Here is a 21,878-nt window from a genome sequence, read left to right on the forward strand (position 1 = left end):
GGAGTCGGGTTGTGTGTGTCCGCATGTGCGGTATTCTGCGTGCCTGTGCAATGAAGTATACTGCCCATATAATTCCTTGACCTGTTGTGTAGGCTTCAACTGCTGATTTTAGGAGGATGGGCCTCTTGCGCATGTGCAGTGAGCACCACACACCTCCAACAGCAGATGTCACGTCACCAGAAGTGACGCGGGTCCTGCATTCTTATAAGTCACAACTATTTTTAGAACAGGGGCAATGGACAAAGGGAAATAATACCAATAATGTTGTGAAAGCTAAAAATTGCTTTCAGCAACAAGAAGACCCCTTTAAGTGCTCTCAAAATGAGGCACTGATTTTTTTTTTTTTGGGGGGGGGAGGTTAACTATAACAAGCCCTCTTCTACTCTCCTGAGCTCCTCAGGGTGCTTCTCAGCCAAATGAGCATGCAAAGCGGCATATCTGCTTGAAGCAAAACAGTCTCCATATGACACCACCTTCAAGCACACACCACATACTAAGCCACAAAGGTGAAAAATCCTTTGACAGCCACCTGCAGTAATGTCAAAAGATGACCCTACCTGCATTGTATGTGTAGGGGACTGGGGGGGGGAAACCGGTGAAAAATGTGCTGGTGATGTAGCCGACCCAGCTATTACAGCTGAGGCTGGCGTTACAGAGGACTGTAGAGGAGAAGAGGAAGGAAGGGGCACAGCTACACTTGTCGTGGCTGTCATTGAGCTTGTTGACGGCACCACTGGTGCCGCAACACTTCCAGGACGGGGTCTTATCCTGGAAGTAAGCAACCCCTTCGACTGTCCAGCAACAGTTTTGGATTTCCGAAACCAAGATTTCTTGGAGATTCCAGAACTAGTTGATGGACTATCCACCACACTCCTGCTGGATGTAGTGCCTGTGGTGTGTGAAACTGGAGGAGGGGGTCCAACCACTGGGGAGCTCGCTCCTTCTCCACTGTCAGCACCAGGAGTTGCAAGTCCTTTTTTAGGACCTGGCCTCTCTATCTCCTTGTGCACAATGGAGAGGTGATGCGTAAGGGCAGTAGTGCCCAATCTCCCTCTTTTCCCCCTCTTGATGCTCTTCCCACAATGAATACACTGCACCTGCAGTGCTTCATTTACACTGGAGCCGTCAGGGATACAAAAATGTTCCCATACCCACGACCTGAGTCTGGATTTCACAACTCCAGCGTCATGCCTGCGCTGTGATTCAGCAGGCTTGGTGAGAGACACCGGTACATCAGAAGAGGGTAAGGTAGTGGCAGATGTAGAAATAGTGGTGTCGTCAGAAGCAACTATTGTACCTGTAACACCTGGAGTTGCTGGGCGGTGGACCCCGGCCTCCACAGGCGCAGCAACATCAGAGTGCTGGGAATTTACACCACACTCAGGTATAACAACTAATTCTGACCCCATTGCATCTGATGTGTCAGCTGACACATCATGCAAAGAAGCATCAAGTCCCAATTGCACCGAATGGTGGATGACATCCGCCGCCATGGGAGAAGAAGTTCGCATAGAACTTAACTTCTCCCCGGAATCATCAAAATTGGCACTTGATTCTTCCCCACTTAAGTCAATATCAAAGGTTGCAAAACCCTTGACTTGACTTGCTGCAGAATGAGGAATCCCAGTAACATTAGGAGACAACATATCCTGCAGGTCCACATCAGTTAGGAATGAGTGCTCTTCAAATCCTGCAGCCAAAGAAGTACTTGGATCACCAGCGGTATGCGATCCATTTCCATCATTAACTGAGGATTTCAAAGCAACATCATCGCTAAAACCCGCAACAACATCAGCACCAGCTGATGCACTCCTCCTATCTTGCCCATCAGGGGAGATACTACCAACAGGTAAAGACATGTTTTGTTTTTTTTAAGTTAAACTAAGAATAAAAAATATACTACTCCTCAAAAGTTTTCTGTTTGTTATACTAAATTTGCTGCTTGCTGTGTTTAAAAAAAGACAACAAAATAAAACAAATAGCACAGAAACAAAGAGAAATTTTACCTAGATAGACAAATAAATTAACAAGCTATGCGACAAACCAACCTGTCTCACCCACAGCTCTGAAGTGTCTGATATTAGTTGTTTTTCTCCCAGAAAATTTTTTTGTTCTAGAACACAGCCAAAAAGATACATTTTTTGATACATTTCGAAAATTCGATTTAAATCGAATTTTTCGAATGTCATAATCGAAATAATGTTATTCAATTGGATTTAAATATGTATAAAAATCGAATACATATTTTCGAATTTCGAATGTGTATATTATATCTTTTATTTTCAATCGAAATCGAAAATGACATTCGAAATCGAAAGTGCATTTCGAAAACGGAAATACGCATTCGAAAAAGGAAGTTACATTCGAAATCGAAAATGCATTTTCGAAATGGAATATGCACATTCGAAATATAATATACAAATTCGAAATCGAATGACACATTCGATTTCGAATGTCACTTTCGAAAACGAATGTGACATTCGAAAACGAATGTCACATTCGGAACCTAGGAAAAATTTCGAAAATCGAATTTTATAGAATATTCGTTCTTACCGACATTCGAATTTATAATTCGAATTTCGATAATAACATTCGTTCTATTTTCGAAATTCGAAATTTTACACATTCGCCCATCCCTACTCTTTAGGTCTTTGTTTGTGTCTCTATCTATCATCGTACATCTATCTATCTATCTATCTATCTATATATCTATGTATATTTGTGTCTCTATCTATCTATACCCCCCATTCATTTTCACTAATATCATTATTTTTACTAAACATTCCAGCTGTATATATATATATATATATATATTTCACCTTTTAATGAATTTCTTCTAAAGGTATCCAGAAACTCTTCCAGAAGCTGCGACTGGTTTGGAGGAGGTAAGGGCCTTTTGTCACCTTTGAATATGTCGTTTTCTGACCATGAAGAGCTGAGTGTCGACTTCACATCAACCTGACAAGGACTTACAGAAAGCAGAACACTCTTTTCTGAGAATAAAAACTCCATCTTTCGAAGGTCAAGATCCGTAACAGCTTGTCCGTTAATAAAGAGTATTTCAGTTTTTGTGCGCAGCCCTGAGAGCAAAGACAGTAGTTTAAATAAATATCAACAAGTATTAGTCATAATAATTCCACGTTTAATAACTCATGCTCCTCACAAACTATGACCTTGTACAAGAACCACATTGAAGTGTAAATAGCTGAGCTGCCCAATATGAAATCCATATACATTAAGAGTTCATTTACCACGGCTATATTATATTAAAGAATCATTTTATGGTTTCAGTTAGTAGAAATCAAGCACAACCTTGACATTAGATGATATAAAACAAAACAAATTTGAAGTGTTCTACAGGGCAATTCAATTTTGTTCATTTTGTCCTTTTAAAAGAACATAGTATTGCAAATAAATAAAATGCTCTAATGGATAGCGCATTTTATTCTTGCACTAATAGTTGCTAAGCTAAATGTTGTTAACATTTTTAAAACAAATTAACATCCTTTTTACTGCAATTATTTTACAATAGTCAAACTCCACCGACCATTTACTGTGTTTGGAGACGCTAATCTTTAGTTCATTCATAGACAACAAGGCTAGCCCTGGTTATAATGTTAGTATAAAGTGCATTGCTTTGCAGATCTTATCTGATAAATGCAATAAGAGACATGTATGTAGCAGAGTTAGCCTTCAGAAGTCAGCAGGGTGTAGTTTAAGTTCTGAGAATTTGAAATTATTCAATTGTCAGAGCTAAATTACATGAAAAGGGGAAAAAATAAAAAATGAACGTAAATTGCAACGTTATTTCATTATAACTAAACCTATAGCCACCAATCAGCTGATGTCTACTTTTCAGGAAGAGTTTAGCAGTTCAATTTCTGCAGAACTTAAATTATGTGTTTTAATTTCTGGGGGTTAAGCACATAACAAAGGATACACACTGGCCCAAAAGCATTTTTATTGTCCTAATTTGTCATGTTTAGTTTGTAACTAAAGCTTTGACCATCAGCTGTATAATATTACATAGTTAAAGGGACAATATAGAGCTTCTTATTTACATATTTTTTGTTATCTATGTAACCAGCACTTAAAAAAACATTTAGAATAAATATGCTCAGGGACATCTCTAAAGTGTACAGCTTTATGTGATAATTTGATATTTTTAAAATAATTCTGTCACACAGGCTACAGCTTGTAATTATTAATTTATATATTTTGTAAATTTAGTTTTCTGGTTCAATTAAATAAAGAACAAGGCTATAACCCTGCCTGCGTTGTTGAAACTGTTACTGAAACTGAGTGTAATGAGAAAGTAACAATGTGGGTAGGGGAACACCTGGGTGCTCTGACAGTTAGATTCTAAGTAAGGGTTTTGCTTAGTTTATGTGGCTATTGGGCACTCCATGACAGCGTTTGGGTGGTAGCGTATTACTTATAGGGACTATTAACGCTTACAATTAATACAATGGTCAAGATTACTCAAGGGGTCTTGACTGCTGGTCCTTCTCAACCCTATTCTCCACTTGTTACATGGCAGATATCAATCTCCCCAGACTTTTCTGACCAGGGATATTGACAGTCCCTGCCCATGCGTGATTGGCTAAACACGTGTGCAATGGTAGATGCAATGGCCCCTGTCCGCCAGTAGTATGATAAATCTAGCCCAATATATAAAGCAGAACAAGTTATATCACAGTGTAGCGTCCGTCCATGCAACAATCAAATCTCTTCCGTTAGAAGAAGCGGAAGTAAATCCGCCTAAAGACATCATGTCTATGAGTAAGCACCTCTAGGGGGCGCGAAACGCGTCAGACCTTTGCATTTGTCAGTCTGCCTGCCTAGAGTGGCTCTATATGTGTGTTTACAGCTCTTGTGCTGTTTTTTAACTTTTTTTGCAATCCAAAAAAACTGTTGTTTTTATGTTATCCTCTGAGTACCTGCAACTCTGAGTACCTGCAATCCTTTGTTCGTCTGTTCTCCCGACCTAGTTATATACAATCCTTTTTTCACTAGTTTATTTGTATTCTTATCTATTTTTTTGATTTTTTCGGTGTACAACTAGGCTTTAAGATCTGACTGTTCATTGGCTAATAAGAAGGACATTTACTATTATAAACTGTTGTTAAGCCCTACATAAATCTGACCCAGGTGGGAGGCGCTAATCATCATGTAAGAAACGTTTTCCTGCAGTATTTTTGGCATTAAAGTCTCACCTTTTTTAGAATTAAAAATGACCACTAGTTATAAATGTCATATCAAATTAATAGTTTAAAACACATCCTAAACCTCTTTATATGTTATTATATAACAGGAACCCCATTAGAAACAAACATAAACACACATAATTACCAACCACAGAATACAAAGATTTCATTAATCACATTTAGGATTCTACAGGGAGTGCAGAATTATTAGGCAAATTAGTATTTTGACCACATCATCCTCTTTATGCATGTTGTCTTACTCCAAGCTGTATAGGCTCGAAAGCCTACTACCAATTAAGCATATTAGGTGATGTGCATCTCTGTAATGAGAAGGGGTGTGGTCTAATGACATCAACACCCTATATCAGGTGTGCATAATTATTAGGCAACTTCCTTTCCTTTGGCAAAATGGGTCAAAAGAAGGACTTGACAGGCTCAGAAAAGTAAAAAATAGTGAGATATCTTGCAGAGGGATGCAGCACTCTTAAAATTGCAAAGCTTCTGAAGCGTGATCATCGAACAATCAAGCGTTTCATTCAAAATAGTCAACAGGGTCGCAAGAAGCGTGTGGAAAAACCAAGGCGCAAAATAACTGCCCATGAACTGAGAAAAGTCAAGCGTGCAGCTGCCAAGATGCCACTTGCCACCAGTTTGGCCATATTTCAGAGCTGCAACATCACTGGAGTGCCCAAAAGCACAAGGTGTGCAATACTCAGAGACATGGCCAAGGTAAGAAAGGCTGAAAGACGACCACCACTGAACAAGACACACAAGCTGAAACGTCAAGACTGGGCCAAGAAATATCTCAAGACTGATTTTTCTAAGGTTTTATGGACTGATGAAATGAGAGTGAGTCTTGATGGGCCAGATGGATGGGCCCGTGGCTGGATTGGTAAAGGGCAGAGAGCTCCAGTCCGACTCAGTACTGGTTTGGGCTGGTATCATCAAAGATGAGCTTGTGGGGCCTTTTCGGGTTGAGGATGGAGTCAAGCTCAACTCCCAGTCCTACTGCCAGTTTCTGGAAGACACCTTCTTCAAGCAGTGGTACAGGAAGAAGTCTGCATCCTTCAAGAAAAACATGATTTTCATGCAGGACAATGCTCCATCACACGCATCCAAGTACTCCACAGCGTGGCTGGCAAGAAAGGGTATAAAAGAAGAAAATCTAATGACATGGCCTCCTTGTTCACCTGATCTGAACCCCATTGAGAACCTGTGGTCCATCATCAAATGTGAGATTTACAAGGAGGGAAAACAGTACACCTCTCTGAACAGTGTCTGGGAGGCTGTGGTTGCTGCTGCACGCAATGTTGATGGTGAACAGATCAAAACACTGACAGAATCCATGGATGGCAGGCTTTTGAGTGTCCTTGCAAAGAAAGGTGGCTATATTGGTCACTGATTTGTTTTTGTTTTGTTTTTGAATGTCAGAAATGTATATTTGTGAATGTTGAGATGTTATATTGGTTTCACTGGTAAAAATAAATAATTGAAATGGGTATATATTTGTTTTTTGTTAAGTTGCCTAATAATTATGCACAGTAATAGTCACCTGCACACACAGATATCCCCCTAAAATAGCTATAACTAAAAACAAACTAAAAACTACTTCCAAAACTATTCAGCTTTGATATTAATTAGTTTTTTGGGTTCATTGAGAACATGGTTGTTCAATAATAAAATTAATCCTCAAAAATACAACTTGCCTAATAATTCTGCACTCCCTGTAGTGATAGCTAAGATTTAGCATCGCCATAAACTTTATACTCTGCAGTCACAACTGAGCTTTTGTTCATCTTTGTTTACAGTATTAGTTGTGGTAACTTTTTTTTTTCCAACAAAGCAGTACATTAGATGTTTAGGTCTTTATCAGGCAATTAAAAGCGGGAGAGACATTAATTGTACCCACCTTCTCTGTATGCTAGTCCATCAATAAGGACATCGCTTATGTAAATATGAGTGAGATTCTTATGTTCGTTAACCTGAGCAGTAACAGCAAATCCTGAAAAATGAAAGGGACACAAGTCAAAATAAAACTTTCATGATTCAGATAAAGCATGCAATTTTAAACAACTATCCAATTTACTTCCAGTAACACAATGTGCACAGCCCTTATATGGAAGTTCTATGGGGGGTGGGCAAGGGGTGCACCCCCCAATTTTCTATTTCACACCCCCATTGGGGTGTGGAGGAGAGTAAATAGGGGAAAAATACTACTCCCTGCCCCTGTCTTTTAGGAAGTCCACATCCCACAAATCCCTAAGCACAACCCCAGACCACCTGGCTCTACCTTCAGAATACCTGAGACGTCATTTTCCCCTGCCTTGAACACCTGAAACTAAACCCAGGAGTGCTTGCTCCCCTTTAATAGATTTGGTGGAACTGCTACTGAATGCTACAAATCTGTTTTATATAGGGTCACATTGGATTTTGTATTTTTATTTTTTGCTTGTAGAGCTGTGAGACAACTTTGGAAATATTACTAATCAAAATGAAAAAATATAATGCTTACTTATATAAAATAACTTTCAAATAAGCAATGCTTTAAGTGAGACGTTATTGTTTTTCTGCGCACAAACGTGCCAATATCTGTCTGGTAATATTTTGCAAAGTGCCATCTATCTGGTTGCACACATCCACATAGACTAGACAAAGTTCACACTTACTAAACAAACACATGCAACATACGTCACACATGGGGACAGATTACAAGTGGCACCGCACTAACATTAGCAGGCAACTTACTATTACAAGTACGTGGTAAATCGTGTTTACCAGAGAAGAGTTAGCACAGCCAACATCACTCTGTCGCAACCTATACTTTCAACGCAGATTGAGAAAGTACTAACTAGCGCTCATGCTACTTGTTATAGTTTGCGCTCAAGCAAAAGCCAAGGGTTAAGTGCAAGGATTAAAAAAAAGTTGCACAAAACACATTTAAAAATTATAAAAATAAACTATTACACCCATATATACACTTTTTAACAAAAAATATAATTTAAATATTATTAAAAATATTTTAACAGGGTTGAAAGGGATATGGTATACGGCAAAGTGTTTGACTGTAAAGGGCTACAATGTGTGTATATATATGTATATATATATATATATATATATATATATATATATATATATATATATATGTGTGTGTGTGTGTGTGTGTTTTAAGTTTGTATATATGTGTATACATATGTATTTGTGTTTATATGTGTACATATGTATAAACATATATAGACATATACTGTAAATACACGTTTGAGTCCTTCCCAGTCAAATAGCTTGAGACATGCAATATAAGTTTTAATCCATTTTAATATTTTTTTTAGAAATACTGTAAATTCCTATGTTCTTCGCAAAAAATATTATTTTTATTTATACTGTATATATATGTTTATACAGACATATATATATATTTATACATATACATATATATATATATATATATATATGTATATATCCATATCGATATATAGCTATAGAGATATGTTTTGCAAAAAAAACAGAATTTATGTTTACCTGATAAATTTCTTTCTCCTACGGTGTGTCCGGTCCACGGCTTCACCCTTACTTGTGGGATATTCTCTTCCCCAACAGGAAATGGCAAAGAGAGCACACAGCAAGAGCTGTCCATATAGCCCCCCCCTCTGGCTCCGCCCCCCAGTCATTCAACCGACGGTTAGGAGAAAAAGGAGAAACTATAGGGTGCCGTGGTGACTGTAGTGTATGGAATACATTTTTTTAAACCTGACTAAAAGCCAGGGCGGGGCGTGGACCGGACACACCGTAGGAGAAAGAAATTTATCAGGTAAACATAAATTCTGTTTTCTCCTACATTGGTGTGTCCGGTCCACGGCTTCATCCTTACTTGTGGGAACCAATACCAAAGCTTTAGGACACGGATGAAGGGAGGGAACAAGTCAGGTTACCTAAACGGAAGGCACCACGGCTTGCAAAACCTTTCTCCCAAAAACAGCCTCCGAAGAAGCATAAGTATCGAATTTGTAAAATTTGGCAAAAGTATGCAGAGAAGACCAAGTCGCTGCCTTACAGATCTGATCAACAGAAGCCTCGTTCTTGAAGGCCCATGTGGAAGCCACAGCTCTAGTAGAGTGAGCTGTAATTCGTTCAGGAGGCTGCCGTTCGGCAGTCTCATAAGCCAATCGGATGATGCTTTTCAGCCAAAAAGAAAGAGAGGTAGCAGTAGCTTTCTGCCCTCTCCTCTTACCAGAATAAACGACAAACAAAGATGATGTCTGTCTGAAATCCTTTGTTGCTTCTAAATAGAATTTTAAAGCACGGACCACATCTAGGTTGTGTAACAAACGTTCCTTCTTCGAAACTGGATTCGGACACAGAGAAGGAACAACTATCTCCTGGTTAATATTCCTGTTGGAAACCACCTTTGGAAGAAAACCAGGCTTGGTACGTAAAACTACCTTATCTGTATGGAATACCAGATAGGGAGAAGTACACTGCAAAGCAGATAATTCAGAAACTCTTCTAGCAGAAGAAATAGCAACCAAAAACAGAACTTTCCAAGATAGTAACTTGATATCTATGGAATGTAAGGGTTCAAACGGAACCCCCTGAAGAACTGAAAGAACTAAATTTAGACTCCAAGGAGGAGTCATAGGTCTGTAGACAGGCTTGATTCTAACTAACGCCTGTACAAACGCCTGTACATCTGGCACGGCTGCCAGACGTTTGTGTAACAAAACAGACAGAGCAGATATCTGTCCTTTTAAAGAACTAGCTGACAAACCTTTATCCAAACCCTCTTGGAGAAAGGAAAGTAACCTAGGAATTTTAATTTTACTCCAAGGGAATCCCTTGGATTCGCACCAACGGATATATTTTTGCCATATCTTATGGTAAATTTTCCTAGTCACAGGTTTTCTGGCTTGAACCAGAGTATCTATAACTGAATCTGAAAACCCACGCTTAGATAGAATCAAGCGTTCAATTTCCAAGCAGTCAGTTGCAGAGAGGCTAGATTTGGATGTTTGAATGGACCTTGTACTAGAAGATCCTGCCTCAAAGGTAGCTTCCATGGTGGAGCCGATGACATATTCACCAGGTCTGCATACCAGGTCCTGCGTGGCCATGCAGGAGCTATTAGAATCACAGAGGCCTTCTCCTGTTTGATCCTGGCTACCAGCCTGGGAAGGAGAGGGAACGGTGGAAACACATAAGCTAGGTTGAACGACCAAGGCGCCACTAATGCATCCACCAGTGTCGCCTCGGGATCCCTGGATCTGGACCCGTATCGAGGAACCTTGGAGTTCTGACGAGACGCCATCAGATCCACATCTGGAGTGCCCCATAGTTGAGTTAACTGGGCAAAGACCTCCGGGTGGAGTTCCCACTCCCCCGGATGGAAAGTCTGACGACTCAAATAATCCGCCTCCCAGTTGTCTACTCCTGGGATGTGAATTGCAGATAGGTGGCAGGAGTGATCCTCCGCCGATTTGATGATCTTGGATACCTCTCTCATCGCTAAGGAACTCTTTGTTCCCCTCTGATGATTGATGTACGCTACAGTCGTCATGTTGTCCGACTGAAATCTTATGAATCTGGCCTTCGCTAGGTGAGGCCAGGCCAGGAGCGCATTGAATATCGCTCTCAGTTCCAAAATGTTTATCGAGAGGAGAGACTCTTCCCAAGACCATAGACCCTGAGCTTTCAGGGAGTCCCAGACCGCGCCCCAGCCTAAGAGACTGGCGTCGGTCATGACGATGACCCACTCTGGTCTGCGGAAACTCATTCCCTGAGACAGGTGATCCTGAGTCAACCACCAGCGGAGTGAGTCTCTGGTTACCTGGTCTACTTGAATCTGGGGAGACAAGTCTGCATAATCCCCATTCCACTGTTTGAGCATGCACAGTTGTAATGGTCTTAGATGAATTCGAGCAAAAGGAACCACGTCCATTGCTGCAACCATCAATCCTATTACCTCCATGCACTGAGCTATGGAAGGCTGAGGAATAGATTGAAGAACTTGACAAGCGTTTAGAAGCTTTAACTTTCTGACCTCTGTCAGGAAAATCTTCATTTCTACAGAATCTATTATTGTTCCTAGAAAGGGAACCCTTGTGGACGGGGACAGGGAACTCTTTTCTACGTTCACCTTCCACCCGTGAGACCTGAGAAAAGCTAAAACAATGTCTGTATGAGCCCTTGTTTTGGAAAGGGACGACGCTTGAATTAGAATGTCGTCTAGGTAAGGTGCTACAGCAATGCCCCTCAGTCTTAGAACCGCTAGAAGGGACCCTAGCACCTTTGTGAAAATTCTGGGAGCAGTGGCTAAACCGAATGGAAGAGCCACGAACTGGTAATGTTTGTCCAGAAAGGCGAACCTCAGGAACTGATGATGTTCTTTGTGGATCGGAATATGCAGGTACGCATCCTTTAAGTCCACGGTAGTCATATATTGACCCTCCTGGATAGTTGGTAAAATCGTCCGAATGGTTTCCATTTTGAATGATGGAACTCTGAGGAATTTGTTTAGGATTTTTAAATCCAGAATTGGCCTGAAAGTTCCCTCTTTTTTGGGAACTACAAACAGGTTTGAGTAAAAACCCAGACCTTGTTCCGCTGTTGGAACTGGGTGTATCACTCCCATCTTTAATAGGTTTCCTACGCAATGTAAGAATACCTGTCTCTTTATCTGGTCTGAAGATAAGCGAGACATGTGGAACCTTCCCCTTGGAGGAAGTTCCTTGAACTCTAGAAGATACCCCTGAGAGACTATTTCTAGTGCCCAGGGATCCGGAACATCTCTTGCCCAAGCCTGAGCAAAGAGAGAAAGTCTGCCCCCTACTAGATCCGGTCCCGGATCGGGGGCTACCCCTTCATGCTGTCTTGGTAGCAGCAGCTACCCTTGTTCCAGCCTTGCAATGGCTTCCATGCTGGTTTAGGCTGGGAAGCGTTACCCTCTTGTCTAGAGGCTGCAGAGTTAGTAGTCGGTCCGTTCCTAAAGTTGCGAAAGGAACGAAAATTAGATTTGTTCTTAGCCTTGAAAGGCCTATCCTGAGGGAGGGCATGGCCCTTTCCCCCAGTGATGTCTGAAATAATCTCCTTCAATTCCGGCCCGAAGATGGTCTTACCCTTGAAAGGAATATTAAGCAATTTTGTTTTGGACGACACATCCGCCGACCAAGATTTTAGCCAAAGCGCTCTGCGCGCCACTATTGCAAAACCTGAATTTTTCGCCGCTAACTTAGCCAATTGAAAAGCGGCATCCAAAATAAAGGAATTAGCCAACTTTAGTGCGTGAATTCTGTCCATGACTTCATCATATGGAGTCTCCTTTTGGAGCGAATTTTCTAGTTCCTCGAACCAAAAAGACGCTGCCTTGGGTATCGGAAAGGCATCAGCGTGCACAGGGATCTCTAAGAATTTGTCCATTTTGCACAACTTCTCTGGAATCACCAAAGAATCACAATCATCAAGAGTAGTTAGCACCTCCTTAAGCAGGGCGCGGAGATGTTCTAACTTAAACTTAAATGCCACGATATCAGGTTCTGCCTGCCGAGAAACTTTTCCTGAATCAGAAATTTCTCCCTCAGACAGACCTTCCCTCACTGCCAATTCAGATTGCTGTGAGGGTATAACAGATAAATTATCGTCAGCGCCAACTTGCACATCCTCTGTATTTAAAACTGAGCAATCACGCTTTCTGGGAAATGCTGGCAGTTTGGAAAAAGATTTGCTATAGAATTATCCATTACTGCAGTTAATTGTTGCATAGTAACAAGCATTGGCGCGCTAGATGAACTAGGTATCGCCTGCGCGGGCAAAACTGGTGTTGACAGAGAAGGAGAGGATGATGAGCTATCCCCACTACCTTCATTTGAGGAATCATCTTGGGCAACCTTATTAAATGTGACAGTACTGTCCTTACTTTGTTTGGACGCCATGGCACAATTTTCACATACATTTAAAGGGGGAACCACCTTGGCCTCCATACACACAGAACATATGTTATCTGAAGGTACAGACATGTTAGACAGAATTTGGCAGGCTATTAATGCAATAAAAACGTTTTTAAACAAAACCGTTACTGTCTCTTTAAATAATAAAAAGAGCACACTTTATTTCTGAATGTTTGAAAAACTATGACACCCCAGTGTCTTAATGCTTTGAAAGTATTGCACCCCAAATTTCAAGTCTCTAAACCCTTAAATGAACAAACCGGAGCTAATTGTTCAATTTACCGGTTAAAACACACTACAGTCCCTGCCACAGACTTTGCTTCAGCTTTTACCTTCCTTAGGGGTTATTCACCACAGAAATAAGCCTTCCGGAGTCTGTTTCTCAGCCACAGGACCCTCTCACATGAAGCTGCATGCACTGCCTTTGGAAGTAACTGCGCAACTGAGGCGCGAAAATGAGGCCTCCTCCCTCTGCATACCAGAGTGAAGGGGCCTTTCTGACTAGATTAGGCGTCTAAACCAATGCCAGGCATAATTAAAACGTTCCCAAAAGTGTTTCTAAGCTCATAAAACACTCCAAATATCATAAGAATATGATATAAGCAAATCGATTTAGCCCACAATAGTGTCAACCAGCATAGAGCCCAATTTATAAGCCCTTAATCTGTTACTGAGTCTAAGAAAATGGCTTACCGGTCCCATAAGGGAAAACTGACAGTCTTCTAGCATTACTATGTGTTGTTAGAAAAGAGACTGGTCATACCTGAAGCAGATAAGTCTGCAAACTGTTACCCCCAACTGAAGTTCTCTGGTTTCAACAGTCCTGCGTGGTAACAGCAATGGATTTTAGTTACTGGTGCTAAAATCATACTCCTCTTTTAACAGAACTCTTCATCACTTTCTGTTGTAGAGTAAATAGTACAAACCGGCACTATTTTAAAATAACAAACTCTTGATAGAAGAAGTAAAACTACAACTAACACCACATACTCTTTACCACCCCCGTGGAGATGCTACTTGTTCAGAGCAGGCAAAGAGAATGACTGGGGGGCAGAGCCAGAGGGGGGGCTATATGGACAGCTCTTGCTGTGTCCTCTCTTTGCCATTTCCTGTTGGGGAAGAGAATATCCCACAAGTAAGGATGAAGCCGTGGACCGGACACACCAATGTAGGAGAAATAATCATATATATAGAAATATCTATTTAAAATAAGATTATTTTTTTCTATGTGAAGAACATAAGAATGTAAAGTATTCCTAACTCACCTTCGGCTTTAGCGCAGTTGATCTACCGCAGTGTCTAGTTAGCTCGAGCAATAACGTTTTTTCTGTAGTGCGTCTTAAAGAAGTCAATGGGGAGAAGGCGTTAGCATTCTTACGATATCCAAAGTTAGGGAGCCGGAGTCTTTCGCGTGCGCACTACATTCTTACTTTCAATTTGTAATATGCACACTGATGCGGTCAAGCTAATTTTTTTACTTAAAACGCAGTTAGCATGCGAGCGAGAGAGAAAAAAATTTGCGTGCCACCTGTAATCTGGCCCATCGTCTTCCAAAAATTGTCTGCTACATCCTCATCAGTAAATATTTGTTGCTTGAAAGAGAATTTTGAAGTTTAGGTAGATACAGAAGTAAGGCCAGATAAAATACATCGGAAGGCCACACTTACTATGGCCCCTGGATCCTAAGCTGGACAAGCCTGATGCATTGACACAGTTGTAAGTCAAAGTGCGGATCTCACGAAAATATTTTCATGCATTGATAAGAGAAGTAGATTATCAAGTAGAAAGTAAGTTGTTATGGAAAAAACTTAAGGCCAGGGGTTACCCAGATGGGCCTTTACGAAAGGCCTACTATGATGTACAAAAAATCTCTAGGGCAGATCTACTCAAGCCAAAAGCATCAGGTGCAACAAAAAGGCAAAGTGAGATTACATTTGTGACCAACTACTCAAATCAGTACAGGGAGGTTTGTGAGATTATCAAGAAAAATTTGCCAATCTTAAGGGCAGATGAAGCATTGAAAGGAGTGATAGATAAAGGTTGCCAATTTGTTTCAAAAAGAAACTTAACAATAGGCAACATTGTATCACCCAGTGCCCTTAAGAAATCACAGAAGGAAAGCAGTTGGCTTAGCTGTAAGGGACATTATAAATGTGGATCACATGGCTGCACTGCATGTGGATATACTACATGTGGTAAGGTGTTTCAGTCATGCTACACGCAACGAGTTTTTGACTGTAACTACTGTACTAATTGTCGTTCTGAATTTGCAATTTATGCAATCACCTGCACATTTTGTCAGAAGCAGTATATAGGGTGCACGACACGAGAGACACGTGAACGGATACGTGAACATTTGAATGACATTGAGAAAGGGAGAACAGCAACAGGGGCATCTAAGCACTTTATCTATGAACATGGAGGTAGTGTCAAAACCTTTACCTGGATGATTATAGATATTATCAAAAACAAACCTAGAGGAGGCAGTAGAGCAAAGGAGCTATATAAAAAGGAGGCTTTCTGGATCTTCAAATTGAACACACGAATGCCGAATGGCCTAAATATTGAGACTGATCTCATTAATCACTGGCAATAAATAAATTGAGAATCTAATATATAACAAAGGTACTGTGTTCCATTTGTATTTTCCAATCAGCCCCTAAGTTATGCCAACAAATAGATAAAAAACACTACTCTAAGGGTAACATCATAATAGACATCACTAATAACAACTAGGAGGGATTAGAAGATGCCCCCACCTTTGATACCTGAACAGTAATTCTGTTTGATAAACCCACAATAATAATAATAACAATGGGGAATATGTGTGTACAAATACATAGGAACATATATAAGATTGAGTTATGTCAAATTTTGGAAATATATGTAATGAGAGTAGGAAGATAGAATGCTAAAGGTAGCAATGGGAGTTGTAAAAATAAAATCAAAGCAAACAATGTATTTTTACAACATTGCTAATCAGTTAGAAGCATTGGCAATCATTGCAAATGAATTGTGCATATATGTTATCTTATCTAACATTACTAAATAGTATATCAATCGGTTTATATAATAAAATATCCTTTAGGTGAGCACCAGTAAGCAACCAGTTTCCTCAGACAAATAGGGAAAAGAAATTAGGAATACTTAACACAGACAACCAATCAACACAAAGGGAGTGAAATAAAAGACACCAATTGGTTATGACAAGTAGAGTCTATGATTAAGGCTAACTGAAGCCGAAACATGTTAGACATGTCTATCAGATTTGTGCTGTGTTTTTAAGAATATGCCATGTTTTAAGAAGAAGTAATAAAGATAATTTTTAAGTTTTACACCTGTGCCGTTATCTTTTGGTGATTGCTGCAATATGGCATAGGAGAGTGCCGTCCGGCCAGGTTCAAGCAAAACTTTTTTGTAAAACAAATCCCAGTGGCATCTGGGTTATCCCACAGGATTTCCAAAGTGGGCCGCCAGGACCAGTGACACCCCAATCGAAGAAAAAATTCCCTAGATCATACGGAACGGAGGATTCTGCAACACCCCGACACCAGAGGCAGAAAGGAAGTCACATGACCGAACAGGCCGGGTGACGTCAGACGCCGTAACACTGGTGAGGGGAGAGGAGGCTGAGGCTGAGCGGCAGTAGTCGGCACCTTCAAACCGAAGTATTGGAGTGGATAAGCCGTGAAGAGCCGCTGGGAGCCGTCTAGCTGCTTTTGTCCTTCCGAATACGAGAGAGGGAGATCGAACGATCCGGATACAGATCGGAGAAGATGGGGTGCCACTGAGAGCGGTAAGATTCCTTTAGCTCACTACATAGTGTGCAACTTTTTGATAACAAAGCTGTTGTTTTTTATTACTTTGGAGGTGGAATATTTTGTAAGATTTGTTACTAAGGATCCTAAAGTTAGCCACCCACCCAAAACAAAAGCCTTATTACTATAAAGGAGTTACATTTGCCGCCATCTTAGGCAGAATGCTTCAACTGACGGCCATATTTGTCATCTGCAGCAAAACCTCTGTGCAGTTTTTTACACTTGCCATGAAAACTTACTACATTGCTAATTTGTTTAAATAGATTCAAATAGAGCCTGCAATTTTAAGCAACTTTCTAATTTACTCCTATTACCAATTTTTCTTCGTTCTCTTGCTATCTTTATTTAAAAAGCAGGAATGTAAAGCTTAGGAGCCGGCTCATTTTAGGTTCAGCACCCTAGATAGTGCTTGCTTATTGTTGCTACATTTAGCCACCAATAAGCAAACATAATCCAGATTCTGAACCAAAAATGGGCTCTTAAGGGACACTAAACCCAATTTTTTTATTTCATTATTCAGATAGAGCATGCAATTTTAAGAAACTTTCTAATTTACTCCTATTATCAAATTTTCTTCGGTCTCTTGCTATCTTTATTTGAAAAAAAGGCATCTAAGCTAAGGAGCCACCCAATTTTCAGTTCAGAACACTGGACAGCACTTGTTTATTGGTGCTGTGCAATCAGCAAGGACAATCCAGGTTGTGAACCAAAAATGGGCCGGCTTCTAAACTTACATTCTTGCTTTTCAAATAAAGATAGCAAGAGAATGAAGAAACATTGATAATAGGAGTAAATTAGAAAGTTGCTTAAAATTGCATGATCTATCTGAATCATGAAAAACAACATTTGGGTTCAGTGTCCCTTTAAGCTTTACATGTCTGCTTTTTAAATAAAGATAGCAAGAGAACAAAGAAAAATTGATAATAGGAGTAAATTAGAAAGTTGCTTAAAATTATATGCTCTATCGGAATTATAAAATAAATTTTTTTTTTGGATCTAGTATCCTTTAAGTGAATGAGTGAAATGTTAATTTAACACTGTTTTTATTTAATTAAAGTATATTGCAAAGTTGTTTTATTGTGCAAAATTAATTGTTTTGTATTACAATCTTAAAATGTTTACTGTCTCTTAAATTTTGTATGGTGACTGCTGTTTTTTGCATCATATTCCAGATGCTTAAAGGGACATGAAACCCTATTTTTTTTCTTTGATGATTAAGATAGAGAATACAGTTTTAAACAACATTCCAATTTACTTATTTTATCAAATTTGGTTTATTCTTTAGATATTCTTTGTTGAAGAAATAGAAATGCACATGGGTGAGCCAATCTCACAAGGCCGTCTATGTGCAATTTTAAGAAACTTTCTAATTTACTCCTATTATCAAATTTTCTTCGGTCTCTTGCTATCTTTATTTGAAAAAAAGGCATCTAAGCTAAGGAGCCACCCAATTTTCAGTTCAGAACACTGGACAGCACTTGTTTATTGGTGCTGTGCAATCAGCAAGGACAATCCAGGTTGTGAACCAAAAATGGGCCGGCTTCTAAACTTACATTCTTGCTTTTCAAATAAAGATAGCAAGAGAATGAAGAAACATTGATAATAGGAGTAAATTAGAAAGTTGCTTAAAATTGCATGATCTATCTGAATCATGAAAAACAACATTTGGGTTCAGTGTCCCTTTAAGCTTTACATGTCTGCTTTTTAAATAAAGATAGCAAGAGAACAAAGAAAAATTGATAATAGGAGTAAATTAGAAAGTTGCTTAAAATTATATGCTCTATCGGAATTATAAAATAAAAATTTTTTTGGATCTAGTATCCTTTAAGTGAATGAGTGAAATGTTAATTTAACACTGTTTTTATTTAATTAAAGTATATTGCAAAGTTGTTTTATTGTGCAAAATTAATTGTTTTGTATTACAATCTTAAAATGTTTACTGTCTCTTAAATTTTGTATGGTGACTGCTGTTTTTTGCATCATATTCCAGATGCTTAAAGGGACATGAAACCCTATTTTTTTTCTTTGATGATTAAGATAGAGAATACAGTTTTAAACAACATTCCAATTTACTTATTTTATCAAATTTGGTTTATTCTTTAGATATTCTTTGTTGAAGAAATAGAAATGCACATGGGTGAGCCAATCTCACAAGGCCGTCTATGTGCAACAATCAATCAGCAGCTACTGAGCCTATATAGATATGCTTTTCAACAAAGGATAGTAAGCGAAGGAAGCAAATGAGATAACAGAAGTAAATTGGACCATTGTTTAAAATTGCATGCTCTTTATGAATAATGAAAGAAAAAAATTGGGGTCTCATGTCCCTTTAATTAACTATTTGCGTTTCCAATGACACATACAAAGCACAGAGCTGAAAATCTATGAAGCCACAATTTTATTATTAATAAGATTATAAATAATAATTATAAAGTTTGCAGTTGTAGCTTCCTTATATAAAATAGAATTTCTAGGTAATTGCTGGACAAATATGCATCCCTAAAGAGGATTTCCTTCATAAAGGAATGACATTCCAGTCACACTTCTTGCCATATTACATTTCCAGTACATCACAAATGCTCTGCGCAATCTGACAAGTAAGATACTTATCTTGCTAACTTTGATTAGGTACCTCTTGAAATGCACATAAAAATAGTTATTTCAAAATAGCATGTTATTTGTCTGCTACATCAACTATTTTACACAGCAGCTTATAACAGCAACCATATACTTTAAAATTAACAAAATTCTGGATAACTATTTTGTCAGCAAATTAAATTATTAATATTGATTACAATAACCGTACAAGTGTTACATAATACTAATAATGCAGATGTAATGCAACAATAAATATGTATAGAGCTAAATAAAACTACAAAAGGCCAACTGCCTTTATCAGTATTCTGAAGGTGCCTGAGTATTAGTCATTAGGGGGAACGTGTTAAGAAGATACTTTGCTGTAAACCTCAAGTCACCTTCATTCATCTACCTACCTGGAGTTGATGTGAAGCCTAAGCAGATTTGACTTTAAGCTATCTTGGTGACAGTGTTTTATTCAAGGCAGCAACTTTTAACATGCGCTGAAAGACTTGACAGCTTGTTACTGAAACTATTGCTCAAGATTTCACTAACTGGATCCCATCCTGGTGAGCATTTCACATGCTTGTTCCAAGACCCACTTCATATAAAAGAGTACAAGCTTTGCCAACATTGATTGGCAAACCAGTCTGAATAGAAATATGTAGAATTATTTGAGTATACTACGCAAAACACAGTTATGGTGCCAGTTATGTATATATGTTAATTTATTATGGAATCTTGAAACCCTGGTAAATAGTTTTCATTCAACAGGTTTGCTGCTTATGAATAATATCAGACTTCAAACTTTGGTGCCCTTAGGTATTAAAAAAAAGGGGGGTTGTAGAATCACATCACTAAAACAGCCAGACAGGAGCGCTACGAATTTAAGCACTGACGACATTTCCAGTAGTATAGTTTACGGTCCATTTCCTCTTTGTTAATAGAAAGTTATATATTTAAATCAACATTAAAGTGATTCTTGAAATACAACAGAATTAGAACCATCTGAAAAAATTGGTTACAAGATATCCCTCTTAAAATAGTCATGTCTCTTTATTCAGTCTGGATTCATTTTACACAATAAAAGCAAAAACGATCTATTATGTCAAAAAATAAAGTAATTCTTTAAAAATACAGTTTCATAACATTTTAGAAGAAGATAGATATTTGTTCTAATTGTGTAATAACCCACCAAAAATCTTTGTTATATTTCATGGACTCTGTTTCCTAGTAAGATTATAATTCTTAGCCCTATGAAGATGATCTTTAAAATATACGAATTAAGTGATTGTCAAGTTTAAGTATTTGTAGGCCATTAAATAAAATTTCTATAAAAAACAGGGGCACTTTAATTAATAAAAAAAACATTGTGCCGGGGGGCGTGTCCGACCAGCAACTAAGATGGCTGCCTTTTGAATTCCCTGCAATATTGGAGCTGATAAATCTGCTATTTATCCCTCCCTAGACCAGAAAATTTTATTTACATTTATGTGATAAGGGACAAGAAATACTCATGGAAAGGATTTAGGTGTTTTTCTCATACTAACGAGGACGGGCAGACCTGTTTAGAGGAGGTGCGTAGCAGAGGCCTAGCAGCGGCCTGGACCTTTCTCTACCCCCCCTTTGTATTCTGAAATTTCAGTATATCCAGCCATTTGAGCTGCTGACTTTTTGATAACCTGGAGCACCCTATGTGTGATATTTCATACTGTGCTATTATAACTATAGAATGGCGCACTCAAATCTTACACTACTAGAGATACTTGACTATACACTATGCCGTAATTTTGCACGGCTCGAGGAGAGTTTAGTGGCGGCTTGGAAAGATACCACCACAGGGGAAAACCGAACAGCATAGTGTCAGCTGATGACAGCGCTCTGACTCCGCGGCCGGGTGGCAGCTCTGCAGATTTGGAGACCGAGGAGGCGATTACGGCTCCGGAGGGGAGAGCTGTTATGTGGCTCAACTACACACCCATGACACTGCTGACCACAGTTCCTGATTCCCCTCAATTGCTGCACCCACCGCTGGCTATCCCAGAGGTGGCTGAGGACGGACCACAAGATGTTCATCGGAGCTTCAGCAAGCCCCTTTATATCATGGAAGGTATGCAACATCCCCAGAGGCGCAGTAAATATGAACAAACTATACTGCTACCGGACTTGCTGCAGACTGTGACGGAACTGACACTCTTTAGCCTACAGTCTATTTTACAAGCCCATGTAGAAGTTTTTTTTTTGCACGGAGAAGCTGTCTTATATTCCATGGGTACTTACCACTCTCTGCCATGGCTTTGTTACGGCCATCTTTACATGGGACACCGCACGTAGGAATACCC

The 21,878-nt window shown here is 39.3% G+C and overlaps 1 protein-coding gene and 1 long non-coding RNA gene across 6 annotated transcripts in view; one reads left to right on the forward strand and one right to left on the reverse strand.

Moving 5' to 3' along the window:
- TIAM2 (TIAM Rac1 associated GEF 2) overlaps positions 1-21,878 on the reverse strand; it is a 645,041-nt gene that overhangs the window by 152,218 nt on the left and 470,945 nt on the right. For all 5 annotated transcript variants that reach the window (XM_053710965.1, XM_053710968.1, XM_053710967.1 and 2 more), the window contains 2 exons: positions 7,117-7,209; positions 2,820-3,080 (listed from right to left, as the gene is read on the reverse strand). In XM_053710965.1, the coding sequence (XP_053566940.1) occupies positions 2,820-3,080; positions 7,117-7,209 (354 nt within the window). The remainder of the gene's footprint in view (positions 1-2,819; positions 3,081-7,116; positions 7,210-21,878) is intronic.
- LOC128656810 (uncharacterized) overlaps positions 1-21,878 on the forward strand; it is a 74,045-nt gene that overhangs the window by 36,009 nt on the left and 16,158 nt on the right. The gene's annotated exons all lie outside the window — the stretch shown is intronic.

Source organism: Bombina bombina, chromosome 4 (assembly GCF_027579735.1).
Source record: "Bombina bombina isolate aBomBom1 chromosome 4, aBomBom1.pri, whole genome shotgun sequence".
NCBI lineage: Eukaryota > Metazoa > Chordata > Amphibia > Anura > Bombinatoridae > Bombina > Bombina bombina.